This window comes from Perna viridis, chromosome 7, assembly GCF_037379345.1.
Source record: "Perna viridis isolate PV_CMFRI_1.1 ecotype Kerala chromosome 7, ASM3737934v1, whole genome shotgun sequence".
Taxonomy (NCBI): Eukaryota; Metazoa; Mollusca; class Bivalvia; order Mytilida; family Mytilidae; genus Perna; species Perna viridis.
The window spans coordinates 3,737,077-3,759,094 of NC_142451.1; the positions used below are offsets into that span (position 1 = coordinate 3,737,077).

Consider the following 22,018-nt stretch of genomic DNA (forward strand, 5'->3'; position numbering starts at 1 on the left):
CAGATCGATGAACAATGACTGGTTACCGATCTGATTGCAGTTTTGTTTTATGTAAAAAAATGACGAATGATTTGTAAAAATAAAACAGATGCAAAATAAACGTATAAATTGATGTTCAAATTTATTGCATTATGTAAATATGTGTAAAATTGACAAAGAAAACACCAGAAGCCGTAAAATATATTGACTGCTCTGTGGTCACATAATGCAATCACCGGTTGGATAGATAAGTTTGACCAATCGATGACTGATCAGAAACTGATCGGTGATCGATGACCGATCAGTTTTTGTTGCACGGATTGGTTCAGGTACTGTATCTGGGTAATTTAAAATATGTTACCTTGCAAATTAGTTGTTTATTGTCCAAATTAAAATGAACAAGAAGCAAATGATAAACATTTTCTTGTTTCATGATGATGAATCTGTTGAAATATAATTTTATTTTCATAATATGAGTTCAGAAAAGGAGTACTTATTTTGTTACTGTAAAGTACATGAAAAAAACTTCAATGGGAGGGAATTTGGCTAGTTGAATTTCTATTTGGCTAGCAAGATCAATATTCCACTAGCCAGCATGGCAAGTTGGGAAAAAATTTTCCCACACTGCCTTAAGGGGTAAATTATGTGAAGTATTGTGAAGTGCTATAAAGTTATCAACCATTTTTAGAGAGGGAAAGGGAGGTATAGTGTTGGAATTTTGGAAAATCTTATTTTTTCTCAAGTTTTTCATGTATTGAAAAAAAAAATTCCCCATTAATTAACAAGGTAGACTTTCAAATAAAAATATTGCTTTTGCTTGGAGCTTAAATATAAATATAATTATTACAATTTCATCCGGGTCAACCTCCTTTGTAGTGTCCTTTATCATTTTTTTTTCGAGTCTCATACAGATGGTATATATGTGGTAAAGCTCATGGTACTCACTGATTTAGACAATGCCTACCCCATAGGCCATATTAGTTATACATCTGAAATAGGTTAAAGCAGTACATGCCATATTACGGATCTAAGTGACAAATTTGATTAAATCTTGTTATATGAGACAGCAGACTCCTATCTTTTTTCTATAAAAAAAACCCCTTGATATTAATGTACATGAAAAAGCACTAACAGAATCAAATTTCATAAAACATACAATTTGTGGCGCAATTTAATTATCTCCCTTTATCGCACTTTATAGAGATTTTGGAAATTGTCAGCAATATTAAGGGCATGCAAGTAGACGGACCACGTCGTTACATTATGTACACATTTAAGTCGAAATAGTACTAACCAAGACATCATTTATGATTCATGAATTCATAAACAAATAACTTTTCAATGTTGACAAGCAGTGTCGAGTTTCGAGGCAAAACATAGTCTATCCACAGACCGCCTGTTGATGTCGTATGAAATAGACGACAACTGTCTGTTCTAGTATTGACTTCTGGATCTTCCGAAATATGAAACGATACTTACATTTCCTTTCTTTTTTCCACAGACAGTTATGCATAAAGCAAATGGATCCAAATGATAAGGAAGTTAATCTTTGATTTTTTATTGGAACATTGCATTTCCAAAAATATTTTGTGGTCTTTAGATTTCAAATTTTGTGTATGTCGCAATAAAGAAACTTTTTATGCTATAAAAAAACAATATTAGCATATTTTTGCAATAATAGAAGAATAGGTCAATATATGTATACTTTTCTCTATTTATAGAGAAGGAATGAAGAGGGGGGTGATTCCGAATTTACGACAACCAAAAATTCTTTGATACGGAAAACAAACACGTCCACCTGGCAGTAATCTATTTCAGTATTGGGACTGTTCAAATCATATTTCGGTAAAAAAAATTCTATAGGGAGTAATGTCCAAATTTTACATTTTTCTCTGAAAACATATATAAGTTAAAACCTCACTTAAACTGTTGAAGACTTAGTTTAGGTAAAATTTTGACAGTTACTGACTGTACACTTGTTAGTCTTCTTCCTATAAAGTTCATCCCTCAGTTGTCTGAGTATTGTCGAACTTGGCTATGTACACTATTTACATACGGTGACAAAGGACTGTACATTTAAAAGAATATGTATACACAGTTAAAATCCTCCGCTGTCAGGATTCCCACTTAGATTAGAATGCCTCTATTGTGGGTACAACAACTAGTGTGTCTGGCAAGGCATTCCATATCCTGATGGCTGAGGGGAATAAGGCATACTGATGTGTTTTGATGCTTGAGTGGGGTATGATGAACCTCATTGAGTGGCCTCTGGTTGTGGAGGTAATGACTGGCATGAGGTATTGTTGCGATGGAATTATAATCAGATGGTAGACAATCCTGTACATCATTATTGCTTTCATGTTTTGTCATCTATGTTGTAAAGACGGCCATTTGAAGTCTGACGTCATCTTACTGACACTACTGTAGGTTGAGTAGTCCCCATTCACAAAATGTGCTAGTCTTGTATAATAGTGACCGGATGACATTTCCTGATATAATACATATGTCACAACCTTGTTTTCTAGGGGGTTGTTTGAAGTAAACTCTAATTTCTAGGGTTCTATATATAAATGTTAATGCCCTGTAAAATACAGTTATATTTAATATATAGTATAAGATAAATAACAGCATCTTGCAAATTGAGATAACATAAAAAATTGACCATATGTGTGAATGTATATTTTAGTACACTACCTAGGAAAAATATAATCTTTGAATAAATTTAATATATAGCTTCATCAACCTTTTTGTGAAGCGTAAACCAACTAGCTAAATATGTAGTTTGTCCATATTCAATACAAAAGAAGAATACAAAACACTTTGCTTACCTCACATATTGTGCAAGAGGCACATTTGTAAATGGTCACATGAATAGTCCCCAGTACTACTGTATTGTACCTGAAGTATCAAAAATCACTTATTGTATTTATAGTTTAAAAACAATTACTTTATGACCACAGTATGCGATCGATTTAAAGGTTTACACTTTACTTTCAAGCGGTCCACTTGAATTGTCAAATGAATCAATCATTAATCTCTTTTATTTAAGCATAATAAAATATCATTATAGATTTATGCTTTTAGGCAAATGTTTATGAAAGTTACACAATCAATCATTCATACTGGACTTTCATATTAGGTGAAAATATTTAATTCTGGGCCATTAACATACACAATTAATCTAGGAATGTTAAAGAAACGAACCATAGTAATAGTTAAGTTGAAATCCTATGTATGTATATATATGTATAAGTTGAGTTGATAAGTATACTAGTTGTAAATTTGGATGAACATAGAAACCAACATGTCGGTTCAAATATTTAGGTAAGAAAGGAGTTAACCTGCAACAACTACCAACCAATAGATGATGAGAAGTGTGTACTAATCAAGCATGACAATATTGCAATACAATCACCAGTTCCAAAAAGTTTGTCAATCGGTCAAAAAGAAAAACATAATACATATTCCTATAACTCAAATAATATTTTATTGCACAAAACACAAAATATTCATATTAAAAACAGTATAGCAGACTTTTACACAAATTTGCAATATATTGAAATAAGTTGTATAATTGTAATTCCTCAATAATCATTGTCCTCCAATATTTTTCAGTTTGCATCTTGACAAATTGCTTCCATGAACCTTTTTTGTAAAAGTTCTTATGGATCTCTTGGTTGTTATTTGATGAACATAGACTTTATTTCAATACCCGTGCCATCTTTTCCCCATACCCAGAGAAAATACATGTATTTACCATAAAGGAATAATGAGGGCCCAATCTATGGCCATGTTACATTAAAAACTTAAAAATTTGTTGTCACTGCTTCAACAATTAATTGGCTCTGAATTTGTAAGAATGGGATGGCATGCCAACTTGCAGGCTGTTGCTTCTGTAAGGTAGCACAATAAAAATCCAGCTCAGCATGTCAGACTAGTACAAAGCAGAGTCTGTTCAAGTTGTCAATCATTTTTGTCCTGAAATGCATGAAATGTCTACCATAGAACATCACACCATAATCAATCAATCAATATATAACATAGTCATATTCATTCTGGATAGTGGCACTGATCAATTATCTTATGTCTTCGATAGCTTTTATTTTCCTATAACATGTGATTGCTGTTTACCCCTAATTGTGAATGAGTTTATTCAATGTACAATGTATTATAACCAGATCATTTTACATCACATTTTGTCAACACAAGAGCCCAAGCTCAGTTGGGGGGAAAAATAGATTTGAAAGTTCAAAGATCTACAAAACCACAGTTGATAAACAAATGTTGACTGTAAATAATTGACTTGATTTAAAATAAGCAACTTGGTGTATCAACTATTTGTAAACCCTACTAAAGACACCATGATCTATAAAAATGCATTATAGATTAACATTTTATCTTGAAAATCCTGACATATGTTGAAGTGGACAACTGAGTTCAGACTGACAACTTGCTTAAAAAATATGGTTCATGTTTTTTCCCCCTTATACATTTAAGTCCCTGAATTTTACATGTTTTACATGTTGTATGTTCACTGCCCTGTCAATATGTGAAAAGTAGTATTCAGTGTACATATACCTGTTAGGTGACAGGATTTATCAATAGAAAAAAAATATTCTGTTAATGTTTTATCACTGTCTTGTAGTCATAAGTTTTGTAGTTTACTTGTTTAATGACATACATGTAAGTTTTTACATCATTCAAATTATTTTCAGAAATACCTTATGGCAAACAAATAGCAGAACCTCTGTAATGTGGAGATAGTAATACACCAAACAGGGAAATGATTGGGAACAGCGGTAGACATGATGGACTTTCCATTTCTTTAGGTTTGCCAGACGATGGTGGTTATGAGTATAAAAAGAAGCAGTCAGTTTACAGAGTAAGATACATGTATTATTTTCTTTGTTTTTCCTAAAAGTAATTAATTACTCTTGTATCTGTATCTGAAAAATAATAATAAACAACATGTTTAATCTCTTATTGAAAATTTTCTCTGACAATGAATTTTTGAAAAGAGATTGGTAAGTTCTTTATTGGTATTATAGAGAAGGAGGTAGGCCAGAATTGTCAAAATCTCTTGGACCAATCATACTGTAGGACAAATTGGGTGCTATGTCTGGTAAAAATTTCTACTTTGTCTTGCTGTATGTCCAGTTGTGGTTTTCACAGGCGTTTGGTCAGAGTTTTACGATCTGAACATTATGAGACTGGAAACAGAAGTTCATATTGTGCATTTCGATAATATGATACTTTATCCCGCAAGCATTTCGTCCAATAAAATTTTGGTCATGAATATTTTGGATAAAATAACAAATGTGGAAGTCATTGAGAATTGCAAGGACTAAACTTTTTAAAATAATGAAAGAAAAGTGTATTCTTTGATAAGTAGGATCAACAGAGTAACAGTTATCTAATTATCAATCTTGTGTCTTTTAGTTATGTAAGGTGCATGTCCAGGCTCTATTTCATTTGGCATATTCATTCCATCAGACGCATGTAAATGTGCAATTTTTCAAAGGCCTTCAATTATGTTATGAATAGTATGTTTTATCTCAACACTGAATTTGATTATAACTGAAAAAATGTAATACATTAGTGCTATAACAAAATAAAACATTTTGAAAACTTTATCAGTGTAATTAGTATTACATGTAGTTATATAGTAAAATCATAGGAAATGATGGGTCTGGTCTGACTTTGATGGGTCCTATTGTCAGTGTTGGTAGGACCCATTATTTGGCTAATATGAAAAAGATTTCCACAACTCTAGAGATTGTTTTGTTTAATATCAACACTGATTATCTATCATGCAGGCATGGAAGAGGCTGTCAAGTTTACAGAGAAGTCTTGTTGCTCTAGTGTTGCTGCTTGGAGGGTTGTCTGCCCTTTATATTATTTCTAATCTAGGCAAGACCTCAACCAACACTCTGAATACTGCAGCCATGATCAAACATGACAGTCTAGATCCTGTAGAGAGAAAAAACAATGAGTTGGAAAAGAAAAAGTTTTTAGCAGATCTGAAGCGGAAACATGCCAAAAAACAAATTGATGAGATTATGGTGAACATTTTATTAGAAAAATTGCAACCTTTTATTTTCTCTGAAGAAGCTTTCTGACACTTCTTATTTTCTCATCTCTTTCTATCTCACAATTGTTTATCTTGGTAACTTAGTGCAGAAACATACCTTTAAGATGGGAATAGATTATAGGTATGATAATATTGTACTTGAACCTGGGATCACATATTGTTACAGTAAACTATTAATTTGCTAATAAACACTTGGTAATTACTTTCCTGAATCATAGTTGTTTAATAAAAAAAAATAATTTAAAAAAAGTTTCTTTCCACACTTTGATACTGAAGAACAGCAGTTAAAATATCATTGAAACTTAATGTTGCACCTTTGATAAAGAGTAAATTCTAGGTTTTTCCCCTTCCTTTAAAAACCTTAAAAATGTTCAACTTTGACTTAAAATTCATTTCACTGATTGATTTCCCCCGATTTTATCAAAGAAAAAAGTAAAGAATGAAAATGCTCCTGTACCTGTGCAAAAGGTTGGAGAGAAAAGTTTTGACAAGGGAGATAATCTACCTCCTGACGAGAAGGAACAAGTTCTTAACAAGGATCCAAGGCTGGACCATAACAATGAGGATGAAGACAGTGACAAAGATGACAATGCTGATGGACAAATTGTAAGTTTCGGCTAGTGTCCCAAAGCTATGTAATTATTTTTTTATCATAAATCTTTAAACTATTTCAGTGGTAAAAAGTGTGTGTTTTTTTTTTTCAAATCCATGATGAAAGGTACTTAAATTTCAAGGACTTCATCTGGAATCAAATTTGATTTTAAGTAAAGTAAACATTTTAATTCCAGTACCTGTAGTAAGATAGGTATTGTAAAGGACAATTAGTTATTTTTGGTTGGGGAGAAAAGCTTTTACAAGGGAGATAATTGCCATCACTATGTGTTTGTCATTCATTGTCATCTGTTGTCATCCATAAACTTTTTCAAACATCTTTTCTGAAACTACTCAATTAACCAATCTTTGCATGAAGGTTCCTTAGGGTGTTTTCAAACAGTCCTTGTGTGGCTATTTTTGATTTTGCAAAAAACATGGCCACCGTTACTATAAAATCTTCTCCTCTAAAACTACTGGATGGATTGAAACAAAACTTTGCCTGAATGTTATGTAGAAAATGTTTAACAATCTGGCCACCATTCTAAAATAGGCCATAGGGGTCAATTTGCAGAATTATGCAAATAACTCAAAAACAGTTGGGTTTAGCTAAAATCTGGTGGAAGGTAAAATTGTTCAGCAGGATGGATGGATCTATACCTAAATTTTTAGAAAGATCCGTTGACAAATGAATGAGTTATGGGTCCTGAAATGAATTTTTTCCCCCGAATTTTACTTTTCCAACTTTGAAAATCATCTCCATTGAAACTACTGGATGAATTAAACAAAACTTAGCATGAATGTTATGTAGAATATGTTTAACAATCTATATGTGGCGGTTTTTGATCTTGCAAAAAACATGGCCACCATTTCTAAAAATTGACCATAGGGGTAGAACAGTTGGGTTTAGCTAACATCTGGCAGGGAATAAAATTGTTCAGCATGATGGGATGGACCTATACCTTAATATTCAGAAATATCCGTTGACAAATGAATGAGTTATGGGTCCTGAATTGGATTTTTTTTTGTAAATCTCCTCTTAGACAACTTGTAGAATGGATTGTAACCAAACTTTGCATGAATGTTTGTTAGGATATCCTTAACATTTTATTTTTATCTGTCAAAGACATGGCCACCACTACTAAAAATTGATGACTTGTTAAAAATTACTTGAAAACCAAAGGGTTTAGCCTAATTTTCAAAGGAGGGGAATTGATCAGCATGGTGAGACCGACATATGCAGAAACTTTCATAAAGATCTGTTGCTCAATGTTGGAGTTATTGCCCTTGAAGAGAAAAAATGACAATTACAGATTTATTTTATAATATGAAAACCAGGTGGATAAATAAGATGTTCTGTATTGATTAAATGATTCTTGTGAATATAGTATTGTAATGTCAAGAGTCCAGCTTTAGAAAGCTATAAAGACTATTTTGACCAGGTGAGCGATTCAGGCTCTCTAGAGCCTGTAGTTCCTTTTGATGTCTGTGACAAATATTTTCAGTTGCACAAGCATAAGGTGGTACTCAACTTAATATGATAGAATCCTTGTTTAGACTGATTTTCTAATTGACACCCATCTTAATTAAATTAAATACAAATCCATTGAATAAGTGAAATATTGTATATTCCATTCAACAGAATACTAGGTATTACTTTGTAATGAGTTATCACTGAAAATACAACAATGAAAGTCAAAGGTATTATTACTTACTGAAAAATTACATTGAAATATTTTAGGAAGCCTTGCATCAACAAAGTTGTTATATAAGTATAAATAGCTCTGCCCCTTGTAGACAAGGCCTAAAATCATATAGATTATCCACAAAGTTGTTACATGAATACATATAGTTCCACTCCTCATTGGCAAAGTGTAAAATCATATTAGTATCAAAGTTTATGTACTATACAACATGTACAAAGCTATGTGTACTCACTTTAATTTTTCTGTTGAGCTGTTTCTTTTGCTTCATAGTTCTATCATTCATTCTTTTTTTCCTCTTTTCTGACATTTTGCTTCTTATATCTTATGAAATTTAGACTGTTATTAATGACTATTACTAATATTGACATTGTTGACAAAAATAAATTACAGTAGTCTTTTTTTATTTCAACTTACAGAATGCTCCAGTCAAGCATGTTGATAATGATTTTAAAGTAGAAATGAAGGAGGGAGGAATCTCATATGATTATTTTGATGGTAAGTTTTATGTGAGTCTAGGTGACCCTGAAGGAATCTCTTATGATTATTTTGATGGTATGTTTTGTGTGAGTCTAGGTGATCCCGAAGGAGGACAAAGTCAATGCTAAACCATTAAAAAAGACAAAACAAAACAACAGAACAGAACATCATTTAGGGAAAGTTCTTCTTCAAAAAGTGATTAGTAATCTTACATTATATCATATAGACTGATTGAAACACAATGTCATTTTGTCAGTATATTTATGTTTGTTGGCAAGTCACCTTCATTTACTGTTAAATTAAAATTAATGTTTCATGTATTTGATAGAAAAAAAACCCAGGAATTATGGTGAGCAATATGTTTTATATATTTTTTTTTATTTTAAGTTTCTAGGAAACACACTGCTCGTCAGAATGCTGTGATAGATGCTTTTAGAGATGCCTGGTCTGCCTATAAAAAGTATGCATGGGGTCATGACGAGTTCCACCCAATCAGTAAAACACATTCAGAATGGTTCCAGCTTGGTCTTACTATTGTTGATGGTATTGACACTGCTATTATTATGGGTCTTAAAAATGGTAAGTGAAATGTTGGTACAGTATGTTGTGTATATGACATTTGTTTACCTGTGGAAGATCTGTGCACTGTGATTTTACTTTCAGACTTTCTCTGCCAAAATGCCACATCATGAATGTCAAGCCACTGATCACAAAACTATAAATTTATCTTGAAAATAACAATAAATTATGGAGAAAATCAGTATAATATATAGGATAATCAACTGGTTATTGTGAGTAACAAAATATAATTACTGAGTTTTGCACACTCGTTAAATATAGACATTCTTCAGCACTCATGATCGTATTTTGGTTGTATACCATATTTTCTGGACTACAAGTTGAAAACATAGATAAATTGAATTTGCAGATATGTTGAGGGTCAGTTGTGTGCATTATATTGTAGGTGTCAGCATAGATCTGAGTTCTGTGGTTTGTTTTTAACAGCATATTATTCCAGCGATAGTTCTTTGTATAGTATTTCTGAATTAAATCAATATTTGTATTTTTGTTAGAGTGCATTTTGTCCACAAGTTCAATTATTTTTTTTGAATTGCGTGTCAATTGCTCTGAAGCCTTAAATCATCAGGTGAAAGAAATTGTAAACATGTCAAGCGTGGGCACCCAGGTGTGAAATTAGCAGGAAATTTGTTTGATGCATAGGTCATACTTACAAGCTGTAATTAACAAACAATATTACCTGGTATTTCGAAATACATTAAAAAAAATTGTTACCTTTAAATTAGGTTGCAGTTAGCCATTTAGATAACACTTTAACTGATTATAAAATGAGCCATGTGCGAATATTTAATGACATACTGTTAATGGGTATAAATTTGCATATTAAAGGACGATAACTCTGGAACACTCAATAATGTCGTATCAGTAAAATAGAGTTTTGTTAACATAGCTTCTAGTTTGTTTTTATATTTGAATGGTTATAAAGTTTTTTTAACATCATCGTATTTATTCATAAAGGATAGTGGCACTGACCAATAATCTTCGAGTTTGATCGCCGGTTTGACTGTTTGAGTGACAGGTTTTGTTGATTGCAGTTTACCCCAAATTTTTAATGAAAGCAATCAAAATTGAACTAAACAAATCTAATAAAATGCATTGAAGATGAAAATTTTTTCATGAAAAATCATTATATATGTCGAGTCTAACACTTTGCTGGAAAAATATCTATTTATAGTTCGAAAAATAGGGTACTCTTTCCAATTAATTATCCTGTTACTATTGTTCTTCTTCCATTGACCGAAATGTAAGTAAGATTATACTAATTAGTAATAACGTGTAATAGACTGTTGAATTAGCCCTGTTCTGGAATTTAGCCAAAACAAAGTATGATATTAGAAACTATTATTTTGTGATTAAACTTCTTACAGACCCACCAAATATTACAGCAGGTTTATGTGTATTATGTAACTGTATGTTCAATGACATATATGTTCATGCGATATGCAAATGTCCAGCAAGGCTTCCAGTTTATGATTTATTTTGGAGCCTACTTATTAAAAATTTTCCGCTATTTGTATTTACGGAATTATATGAATATGACAAAGATCAGCTGTTTGTAACACTACTTTGAAAAAATGTAGTATTTGATTACGTTGACCCGTATGACTTTATGAGACTTTGCCACTTATATATCGTGTAATGCCTAAGTCACTACAATAAACTCTCGAGGGCCAGAATGTAAATATGCTTATGCAAGAATAACTTAAGTACTAGTAGAATAAATCTTTTGTGTGTTGATCTTGCTTAAGAATTTATAAGTATTAATTACTTCTACTTATATTTTCTGTTTGTCTGCATGATGTGTTTTATATAATTGTTTGTATTGTCATTGTATCTCTTGTAAGAGGAAATAAAGATATGAATGAATGAATGGTACAAAAATGTAAGTAAGATTATACTAATTAGTATTAGATCTTTCTAGTAATATACAGAATTATGTTTTGTTTATTCCAGAGTATGATGAGGCCAAAGAATGGATAAAGAATGACCTTGTATTTACACATGACAGGGATGTGAATCTGTTTGAGACAACCATTCGTATACTGGGAGGATTGCTGAGTGCTTACCATCTCACTGGTGACAATATTTTCAAAGAAAAAGCTGTATGTTTATGAAAGCAATATACTTTACATTAGTTCTCTTTTAATAATTTTATAATGATCAGAAAGCATGACAATTGTTCCATCAAACATCAATTCCTTCCTGAAGAGTTGTCAGAAAAATCCAATGGAAAATATAGGGTTTTGATAATTTGAAATATTAATTGTACAGTAAATTCACTTAATTCAACTAAATAGTCCTGCTAGGAAAATCATTTTCAGACAGTTTCAGACAGGAAGGCTGACTGATATTTGATACACTTGTGGAAATATGTTCATGAGTAATCAAGGGAACCAAGGTTCTTTTGGATATGATATCAATTGAAATTTACAATACAGTAAAGTATTTATTTAAAGTTATTGTCATTTCTCTTGTATGTTACCATAGAAGAAAAGAAATGCCATTTTACATTAATAATGAATATTACAGGTTTTCTGATATAGAATGCTTAAGTCATTGTTACATTTATTATATAGATCACAGTGATTTATCAAATGTGCACTGTGTAAAAAATTTCTATAATTCACACTGTGAAATAAATTGATATTTCACTCCCAGACTTTCTCCCGCCAAAATGTCACAACATAAAAATCAATCTGCAGATTACAAAAAATATAATTTTATATAGAGACTAGAAACAAACTATGGAGGAAATCTATATAATAAATAGGATAATCAATTGGTTATCTTGAATCATCATCTTTATTATGACTTGTGTCAAGAATGCTTTAAGACTTAACTAGTGTATGGAACATGTTTGGCATGCTCGTTAAATCTATGTGTTTCTTGGCACTGGTGATTATCCACTCTTTGCAATTAATTATTCTATTAAACTTTCTATTTATAGACAGACATAGGGAACAGAATGTTGCCCTGTTTTAATTCACCCTCTAAAGTGCCCTACTCAGATGTTAATCTGCTGACTGGTAGGGCACATGCTCCTAGATGGGGACCAGATAGTAGTACTTCTGAAGTTACCACTATACAGCTGGAGTTTAGGGATCTCAGTCGCATCACTGGTGAAAAGAAATATGAGGTTTGTTAAATAGGAGATGTTACCATGTGTTCATTACTGAAATTAAGTTACTGGCGTATATTCTGCCTTAATCATTATTTCAATATGGCTATACTAAAAAAAATGATAAGCAACATTAAAAGGAGGTTTGATAGTAATTTATGTGTATTTTTTAGTTGTGACGCTATTAAAGAGAAAAGCATGAAAATATACTTCCTGACAATATATTTGTCCAGTGTGGGGGATATGTTTTTCAACAAACGGTTGGCATTCCAATGGGAACAAATTGTGCTCCTTTACTTGCTGACCTATTCCTTCACTCTTATGAGGCTGACTTTAGCTGATCTGATCCGAAAGAAAGATTGTCGTTTGGCTAGATCCTTTAATCTCAATTTCTGCTATATAGATGACGTATTATCTTTAAACAATCCTAATTTCGGGGATTTGATACATTGCATCTATCCCAAAGAACTTGAGATAAAGGATACTACAGACACTGTGAAGTCAGCCTCATATCTTGACCTACACTTAGAAATCGGTGGTAAAGGAAAACTATTGACCAAACTTTACGACAAACGTGATAACTTTTCATTCAGAATTGTCAACTTTCCTTTCATCTGTGGCAACATCCCTTCGGCTCCTGCGTATGGAGTGTTCATATCACAACTCATACGTTATGCCAGAGCTTACCGAAACTACGCAGACTTTTTGTATCACGCTAGAACTCTAACAAATAGGCTACTGGAACAGGGTTATGTTGCTACAAGATTGAAGTCACTATAGAAGTTTTATGGTCATCATCATGAACTCGTGGAACGTTATGGTGTATCCATCTGCACCATGAAAACTGATTTATTCAAACAGGTCATGGTTTTCCTTTCCTCTTTTGTCTACCCCGGACATTGACTTTTTATGAGCGACTGGTTGGGTGTTTCTAGAAAAGCAGAGGACACTTATCCTACTGGTGCACCTGGTCCATGCTCTCAGTTTTTAGTGGAGTCCAAGTTGCTCATTTGCCTTTGTTACTTTGTATATATGATTTTAGTTACTTTATGTTCTTTGTTGTGTATGTCTGTTTTCCATGTCTGGTCCCTGGATTACATTCTTTTGATTACTGCTATAACCTTGGTTCCCTTGATTACTCTTTCCCAAATTTATAGTTTTTCCTCATACAAAAGTCCCTACAAACCCATTCAGCAGTTCACATGGTAACATTTTTTATTTGAAAAACTCTGCCTCTCCAATCATACTACATAACAAGGTACTTTTGTTGGATGCTTAAGTCCTTTGGAATAATCTACAAAGTAACTTCGACATGTACAGAATACACATTGTGTACTTTAGTTGGTTAATGGAAAAGGGCTGCCATGGCATAAACTAATATGTAGGTAGCAAAACAGCAAATGTTTGGGACAAAATACTCAAAATATCTGAAATCAAATATACAATGTTGCTGAAATTATCCAGAATGGCAAATTCTATCTGCATGCAACTTTAAAATACTTTCAACAAATCATTGAAGGGTAATTGCTATTTTTTCTCCTGTTTTTGTTTTTGTTTTTGTTTTGGCATGATCTCCTGAACTAAAGAAATATTGAATGGATCATAGGGTTTCCTACCATGAAAGGAAAGTTTGGATTATTGTGCCCTCATCTGTTAAAAAGAGTTGTCTTGATGGGTCCAAAATAAGCATTATATAAATCTTAGTATAAATTGCCTTTTCACTGCTTTTATTTGGTTATTTCAGAAATTTGTGATTTAATTTAAATGTAAATATAAACTTTAAATCAAAAATTAATCTGAAGTATGTAATAAATAGTTCCAAACAGACTTGCTGGGTGGACAGAGCATTTTATTTTTATCCAGCAATCATCTATATAGAAACATGTTTTTACTTTGTAATATTTATATCTAAACAGAGAGCAATAGAAACAGTATCTGCCCTTGTCCATGGATTACCAAAGAAGAATGGTCTAGTGCCAATATTTATCAATGCTAACACAGGGCAGTTCCGCAGTTCTGCTACTATTACATTTGGTGCCAGGGGTGACAGTTATTATGAATATCTACTTAAGCAATGGGTACAGACAGGCAAGACTCAAAATGTGTTAGTATTGTATACTTGTATGAATAAATCAGTCATATTTTACTGATTCATATTCTTTTGAAATTATCGTCTGTGTTTACTATTTTATAGATTATACCTGGTACTTACAATTTATGAACACATTGTTACTTGTTGAAAGATGGAATTGTGTGTTATTGTAAAGAAAGCATTAATACAAGTGGCAACTTGAAACTTATCTTAAAGAAACTATAAGACATTTTCTCTATAAGTTTTGAGCACTGGCAGTACTAATGTGATAGTTTATAGGGTATTTTAAAGTAAATATTATAGAGTTGTGAAGTAATTACATGTAAGTGACTGTGGTTTCTTCATACACAATGGTTCCTTTCACCATGTGGTATTCTATCAAGTCACATGGCTAGATGGCAGACTTATATTTCACTATTCATTTATATCATCATAACACAGATTACAAAGTTATTCATCTATGTACTTATGTGGGTGTTGATTTTGATATGACATGTCAACATTCTGTATTTAGATACAAAGAAGATTATTTAGAGGCTGTAGAGGGAATGAAGTCACATTTAGTAAGGAGGTCATCACCAAACAAACTAACATATATTGGCGAGTTGTTGGGTGGCAGGTCTTTCAGTCCTAAAATGGTATGTTAACAATACATGTAAGATAGACTGTGAAATCATACCATTTATCAAATTCGTCTGAATATAGCTGAAATATTGCTGCTCGGACGTTAAACCCCAACAATCAATCAATCAACCATTTATCAAATACTTATAGTAAAAAAGTTATTAAATTTAACAGTAAGGTAATTTTTGTCTATAATTGGTCCAAAGTATACATCAACAGCTGAATGTATACACAGAAATACATATTCAACTAATTATTTGTTAAAATTTAAAAGGAATTGATCATGTAAAATTTTTCATAAGTCTTAATAAATTTCTTGTTGTTTCTTGGTTGTGACTGATTTAACTTGTAAATATGATAACTTGAGCTCATGACTTTAGTCTAAGTCTGATTAGAGAACAAATCTATACATTGGTTGTTTATATAAAACCAACTAAGGTAGAGCACAGTAATTAGATTTTTTAGTTTTTTTTATTCTTTACTAGATGAATGTCATAAATTTGTCTTTACACAAACTTTTTGTCTCTTGTATTATTTCATGTTCATTTTTTTTTCTAGGACCATTTAGTTTGTTTCATGCCAGGAACTCTGGCTTTAGGGTATTTAAATGGAATGCCTAGTGATCATTTAGAACTAGCCAAAGAACTTATGCAGACCTGCTATGAAATGTACAAAAGAATGCCAACTAAACTTAGTCCAGAAATTGTTTACTTTAATCAAGCACCACAAAGCAAAGATGATATAATTGTCAAGGTAGAATAGTGTTACTCGTTAAGATAATTGTCAAGGTAGGATAGTGTTACTCGTTAAGATAATTGTCAAGGTAGGATAGTGTTACTCGTTAAGATCTGTCATGTTGTACAGTTTATTTTGCTTGTGTAGTTATTTGAATTTTTATTTAAATTCCATATTTGATAACATATAACAATACATGTATATCCTTACTAATAGAATGATGTTTATGAGAAAACACTTTGACACAGTGTTTGAATTTTGTAACTGTAGAATAAAACTTTGAAAAAATGAATTTATTAACGATTTTTAGGTAAGAGATATAGGTTTTGCTGCTTGTGGTCGAAAAAAAAAACAATAGATCGGTTGAACATGAAATATTCCTAAATTATGAAAATTGGACTTAAAAAATAACATAATTAAGAAATTTTTTTAACCTTGTGGTTCTGTTCTTCTTTACAGCCTGCCGACTCCCACAACCTACTTAGACCAGAAACTGTAGAGAGTTTACTCTATCTCCGTCGTATCACAGGAGATAAAAAGTATCAAGATTGGGGATGGCAGATATTTCAAGCTTTTATGAAACATACCAAAGTTGAAGGAGCTGGCTTCTCTTCAATCAACAATGTACGCAGTATTACAAACCCTGGCTTTAGAGACAAACTAGAGAGTTTCTTCCTTGCTGAGACATTAAAATATCTATATCTGTTATTTGAAGACTCTGTAGAGTTTTTGTCCTTCGATAAATTTGTTTTTAATACAGAAGGTCATCCACTGCCAGTTTATTCAGAGTAAATGTGTGAGTGTTTAAGTAAAATATGTGTAATGTGCAGTGACAAATGTGTGTTTTGAGTTGTTTAGTGCACGTTATTTCAGTACTTTTATGTGGTGGAGAGTTAGTTTTTATGAGACTGAAATTTAAGATAAAATGTGATTTCTTTATTCATGTTAATGAAACTGTCCTATGTTTAAAAGCTGAGAAAAAAAAATTGATATTTATGGCAAAGCAAATAGATAATTGAACTAATTATGTTCGTTTTAAATAGATTGTCTTAGTCTATAAAACCAGGACTTCAAATTAGTGGTGGTCCAATGTCCATACTCCCTCAATTTCTGACCTAGGACCTTTTGAAATTTAATTATCTAAGTCCTTGACCTTTAACCCTTTTCATCCACACTTTATCTAGGACTATTGGCCTGGATATTCAACCCTTTTCATTGACACTTTATTAAGGACTTTTGACCTTTCTTAGGTGGACCTTTTATTTGAAACTTGAAAAAGTCTGTTACCTTCCAGCCTTGGAACTCCTGTGTACAGGAAATAAGTATTGATGAATTATTCTTTACTTAAAAAAACAAAATTGAAATTAATACAATGGTATCAGATACATGTATATCTATAAAATCCCTTTTTATGCATTCATAGGTACCAGTTTAATTTTAAGCTACATGTAACTCATACAAACCAGATATTTGTATGTGTTTGTGGAAATAACTACCCTAATGTTTGTCTTCAGTTTTTTGTATGTCACAATATGAACAGTTTTCCCCCTCTGAATGGTTAGTGATTTAGTAATGGCATTCAAAATTCATATGAAATAGTACTTGCTAATAGATGTACTACATTTGTTGCAATAAAAAAAAAAAGGATGACCTCTGATTTTATATTTCTGTTTCATTATGAATATAATTTATTTTTATGAAAAATTGAGAAAAAAGCTTAAAACATTTTGCTAATTTTGAAGTGGACAAAGTAGTATCCTACATAATCATAAAACCATTCAAGTCTTTGTTTCAGAAACCATGAGTTTTATACCTAGAAAATGAGTTTTATTTTTAGATCCTGGGAAAACTGGATAATGCTGAAATTATTTTTTTTTACAGTAATCACTTTTTGCATTTTTATTATATATGTAGGCTTATAACAGATGGAAAATATCACATGCACTATGTCTATTGTGTGTGAATATGAAAGATTTGTATCATGAAATGATAATGATTTTATTCCATTTGCAATTTTAGTGTATATATTCTGTAGGGATATAATTTGTGCAATCGTAGAAGACAGTAAGATAATGCGATTTTGTTTCATGTTTGAGTGTTTTTTAGTACATTATAGAGTGCATGATAATTGTTTTTATGTCAAAATATTTTCAAAGTGTAACTTAATAAAAGTCAGTTTCTGTCATGCTCATCACATTTCAAAGAACATAATTTAACCCAGTTAAGTTTGTATTAAGATTACATTATGACAATTGTGGTTTTCATACACATACATGTAAATCAGTTTGCTGCAATCTACATGTGCGATCTCCTATATCTATTTGTCTATTTCATATGTGGTACATGTATATATTTTTAGCTCACTGGGCCAAAAGGTCATATGAGCTATTGCCATTAGTATGCGTCTGTCGTCACCGTTGTCCCTCATCATTGTCAGTTAACATCTTCTCCTCTAAAACTACTTGATAAAATGTAACGAAACTTTGTATGAATATTCCTAAAGGTATTTTTTAATAAATCCTTGTGTGGTGATTTTTAATGTGGCAAAACACATGGCTGCTGTTTCTAAATATAGACCATTAGAAATAGCTCAAGAAAGAGTTGGGTTTATCTAAAATTTGGCAGGGAGTAAAATTGTTCAGCATGATGGGATGGACCCATGCCAAAATTTTCAGAAAGTCTTGTTGAGGGATGAGTTATGGGTCCTGAAATGGATTTTTTATTTCCAACTCCTCTGAAACAACTGGATGGATTGAAACAAAACTTAGCATAAATGTTCAGTAGAACATCTTTAACAAAATATGTGTGGGGATTTTTGATCTTGTGACAAAAATGGCCAACATTACTAAAAATTGACTATGAGGGGCAAATTGCAGAATTTTACACATAACTCATAAACTGTAAAGTTAGGTAAAATCTGACTGGGATTAGAATTGTTCAGCATGATGAGTTGGACCTTTGCCGAAATTTTCAGAAAGATCTATTGACAGATGAATGAGTTATGTTCCTAAAATGGATTGTGACCAAACTTGATATGAATATACCTTACGTTATCCTCAACAATCTGTGTGTGTGGATTTTCGATCAGGCAAGAACCATCGTCAGTGTTACTAAAAATAGACCATAAGGGGTCAAATTGAAGATTTTTGGAAATAACTCTTAAACAAATGGGTTGAACTAAATTCTGACAGAGTAAAATTGATCAGCATAGTGAAACCGACCTTTGCCATAATTTTTTGACGTGGTGAGTAATTCAGGCTCTCTAGAGCCTCCAGTTTTGAAAACACATTCCCTTTTTATAATCTGAAATGCTGTGTATTATTTGTTTGATTTTGCTGCAACAATTCAACAAATTAAAAAAAATTTGCCTGTTTGATACATTTTTGCTGCAATCTCCTAGTTGTTAAGACTGCCTACATACATTATTAGATGACACTTACATAGAGGTCACATGTTATTGACCTAAAATCATGAATATATTTCCACAGCCTGATAAATTTTGATTGGTCTGAGATCTTATTGATATTTTTTTATTTTATTTTATTTTCATTGTTGAGAGTGGGTACTGTAATGATGTAAATGTGAAGGTTGATGCTGCTGGATTATTGTGTAAACTTTTTAGGAAATTATTTCTCAGGGAATTGAGTAATTTCAGAGCCTCGTGTTTTAGTGAATATCTTAGTGTTGCACTATCAGTGTTCATAGAATATTATCAAAAATGATTGTAAGTTGCTTTATGTAATATCTATAAATATAAAACCCCCAAAAAATTTTTGGCACATCTTTCATTGCAATGCAATCAGAAGTAAATAAATTTTGAATTATAATTTTCATTGTAAGGCATCTGTTAAAAAATTTCCCCCCGTATCATAACTTGTAAATTAAATGTGTACTGAGGTCAAGTATTTATAGTAAATTAAATAAATTCTTGTATAGTGCATGCTGTATTTGAAAAGTTTTTGTAACATTTGAAGGAATGCTAGATAACTCCGATGAAAGAAAGGTGTTACATGTTATACCTTTCTGAAAAAAAAAATGCATGACAGAGATAAGGGGGAGACCAGACGTCTCTTGAATGTTCTAGTCATAAATGATATCATTTGATATACTTCCTGTTTATTAAATCATTTTTTTTCTTCTCTTCATTTACTTTACCCGGACATTGTCTTTGAATAGATTGATGGCACATTTCTTTCTTTTCTGAGCAATTTTACTTTTTTTTTTGTTGGCTTTTAAACACTCTCAAATTGTAAGAAGAACAAATGCAATTTCCATTTACAAGTTGTAAGCATCTTCAGCTCCTGAACAGGGTGCTAAAATTTACTGAGATTTCTCTGAGTGATCCTTTTCTTTTTCTTGGCCTAATTCTTTATTTTCCTTTATTTTTCTTAAAATAAAATGTTCTTATTTGTGAATAGTGCTGATGGTTTGTAATTTTAATCTATATTGACTATCATGTTTACAAAAATAAATGCACCTTTCATACTTTGGTTATTTGGTGCAGGATACAATGATTTTTTTTATTTTGAATTAGCTGGTGTTATTTTGTACTTATTTATGAAAAATTTTCATTTTTTTACGTTCTGATTATGTTTTATGGAGTTTTCTTTTTAAAAAAAAACACAATAGTCCTCCATCATGCTGCAAGTTTGTTACATTTGTAATATTCATACCATGACAACAAAGTTTGTTTATGTGAATTTTTCTTGTACCTGTATTTGTGTACATGTATTACAAAAGTTGTTTATGTAAATTTTTCTTGTACCTATGTACGTATATATGTATTACGAAAAATTTCATCATGCATAAGTAATTGAAATAATTCACATTTTGGCAAAATTTCACATAGAGAAAGTCGGGTTATAATATAGTGAATGTTGGTCAGGCAGGCTGGCTGGGAAATTATTTTTGTAACACATTTTTATCAGCAACTACCAATCACTGCCTCTTGATATTTGGTATGCAGCTTCAATTACGAGACCAATATTGTGAGATCCTTCAGAGATTTCAGGCCTGCCAAACATTAACTTCTTGTTTAAACCAACTTCTGCCATTTCTGTCTTTGATCCATTTTATACATTTTCTATTGATTAAGATATATTTGGTTGATTTTATATCTTACTTATTTTAGGGAAAGCAATCAATACAGGTATTCCAAAAAAAGTAAATCATGTAATAGAATATTATTGTAAAAACTTCCTATCTACTGATAAAACATGTTCCTAGTTATCATCTTAAGCAACAGGACAACACATCCAGAATTTTGAGTTCTTTAAGTTTAGCATTATTGTTAGTTTTAGGTTCACTATATTGTAAATATTATATTTGATACATCAAACTTTGCTGTTATGGGGTTGGGGAATTGCTAACATGTGAAAATAACTTCCCAAACACAGGTCTTTATTTTTCATTATGTAATGTATATTTCATTAATGTATTTCATTTTCAAGACACAATACTAATTTTATCAATAATTTAAGTATTAGTTTTGTTTTGGTTTTTGAAAACTGCAAAATGTTATGAATCAAGTACATGTAGAAAACTATGCATGATTTTATAAGTGTTTTTCTCTGATACTAAATTGGCCTTTTCCATTACATACTCTCTAAATGCAATCTGTCATAACAAGTATTTCATTATATTAGAATCAGCTATAGTTTTATACTGAAGGAAACTTAGTTTTCATTGCCTCAAGTTTTTACAGATTTATTTTCCAAGTCAGGGATGGTGACATGTTTACTGTAAATAAGAGCAAGAATAGAATGTTTGGCAGTAACTGCAATAATGTATAAATATAATCTGAATTAGGTTTTTGAGTCCAACGTAGGGTGAAAATAGAGACGACATATATATTTCTATGAATGGTTGAAGTAGTCTGTAGATCATATTCTATTTCATATTTTATTATTTATTCAAAATGTGATATTAAAAATATCAAAATCAGTTATTGTTTCTTTTCACCTTCCCCAAATGTTATCCAAAAATCCTTTTTAAAATCTGAAAAAATCTTGTAACTCAGTAATTAA

At 31.5% G+C, this 22,018-nt stretch overlaps 2 protein-coding genes across 4 annotated transcripts in view; one reads left to right on the forward strand and one right to left on the reverse strand.

Annotated features, from left to right (window-relative positions):
* LOC148611003 (uncharacterized) overlaps positions 1-1,558 on the reverse strand; it is a 34,723-nt gene extending 33,165 nt beyond the window's left edge. The window contains exon 1 of one of the 2 annotated variants that reach the window (XM_088591012.1): positions 1,459-1,558. The gene's annotated coding sequence lies outside the window, so the exon portion shown is untranslated. Of the gene's footprint in view, positions 1-1,273; positions 1,370-1,458 lie in introns of those variants that run through there. The other variant, XM_088591011.1, reaches the window with a different exon arrangement.
* Positions 1,559-1,668: 110 nt separating this feature from the next.
* On the forward strand, positions 1,669-21,935 carry LOC148611004 (endoplasmic reticulum mannosyl-oligosaccharide 1,2-alpha-mannosidase-like). Of its 2 annotated transcripts, XM_088591013.1 has the most exons (12): positions 1,669-1,824; positions 4,695-4,861; positions 5,796-6,041; positions 6,497-6,676; positions 8,784-8,862; positions 9,232-9,423; positions 11,377-11,525; positions 12,371-12,559; positions 14,458-14,645; positions 15,148-15,271; positions 15,816-16,010; positions 16,452-21,935. In XM_088591013.1, the coding sequence occupies exons 2-12, from the start codon at positions 4,763-4,765 to the stop codon at positions 16,782-16,784; spliced, it is 1,974 nt and encodes a 657-aa protein (XP_088447139.1). In that variant the 5' UTR covers positions 1,669-1,824; positions 4,695-4,762; the 3' UTR covers positions 16,785-21,935. The 2 variants fall into 2 exon arrangements, with proteins under 2 accessions (XP_088447139.1, XP_088447140.1); XM_088591014.1 differs by lacking the exon at positions 6,497-6,676.
* The last annotated feature ends 83 nt before the right edge of the window (positions 21,936-22,018 follow it).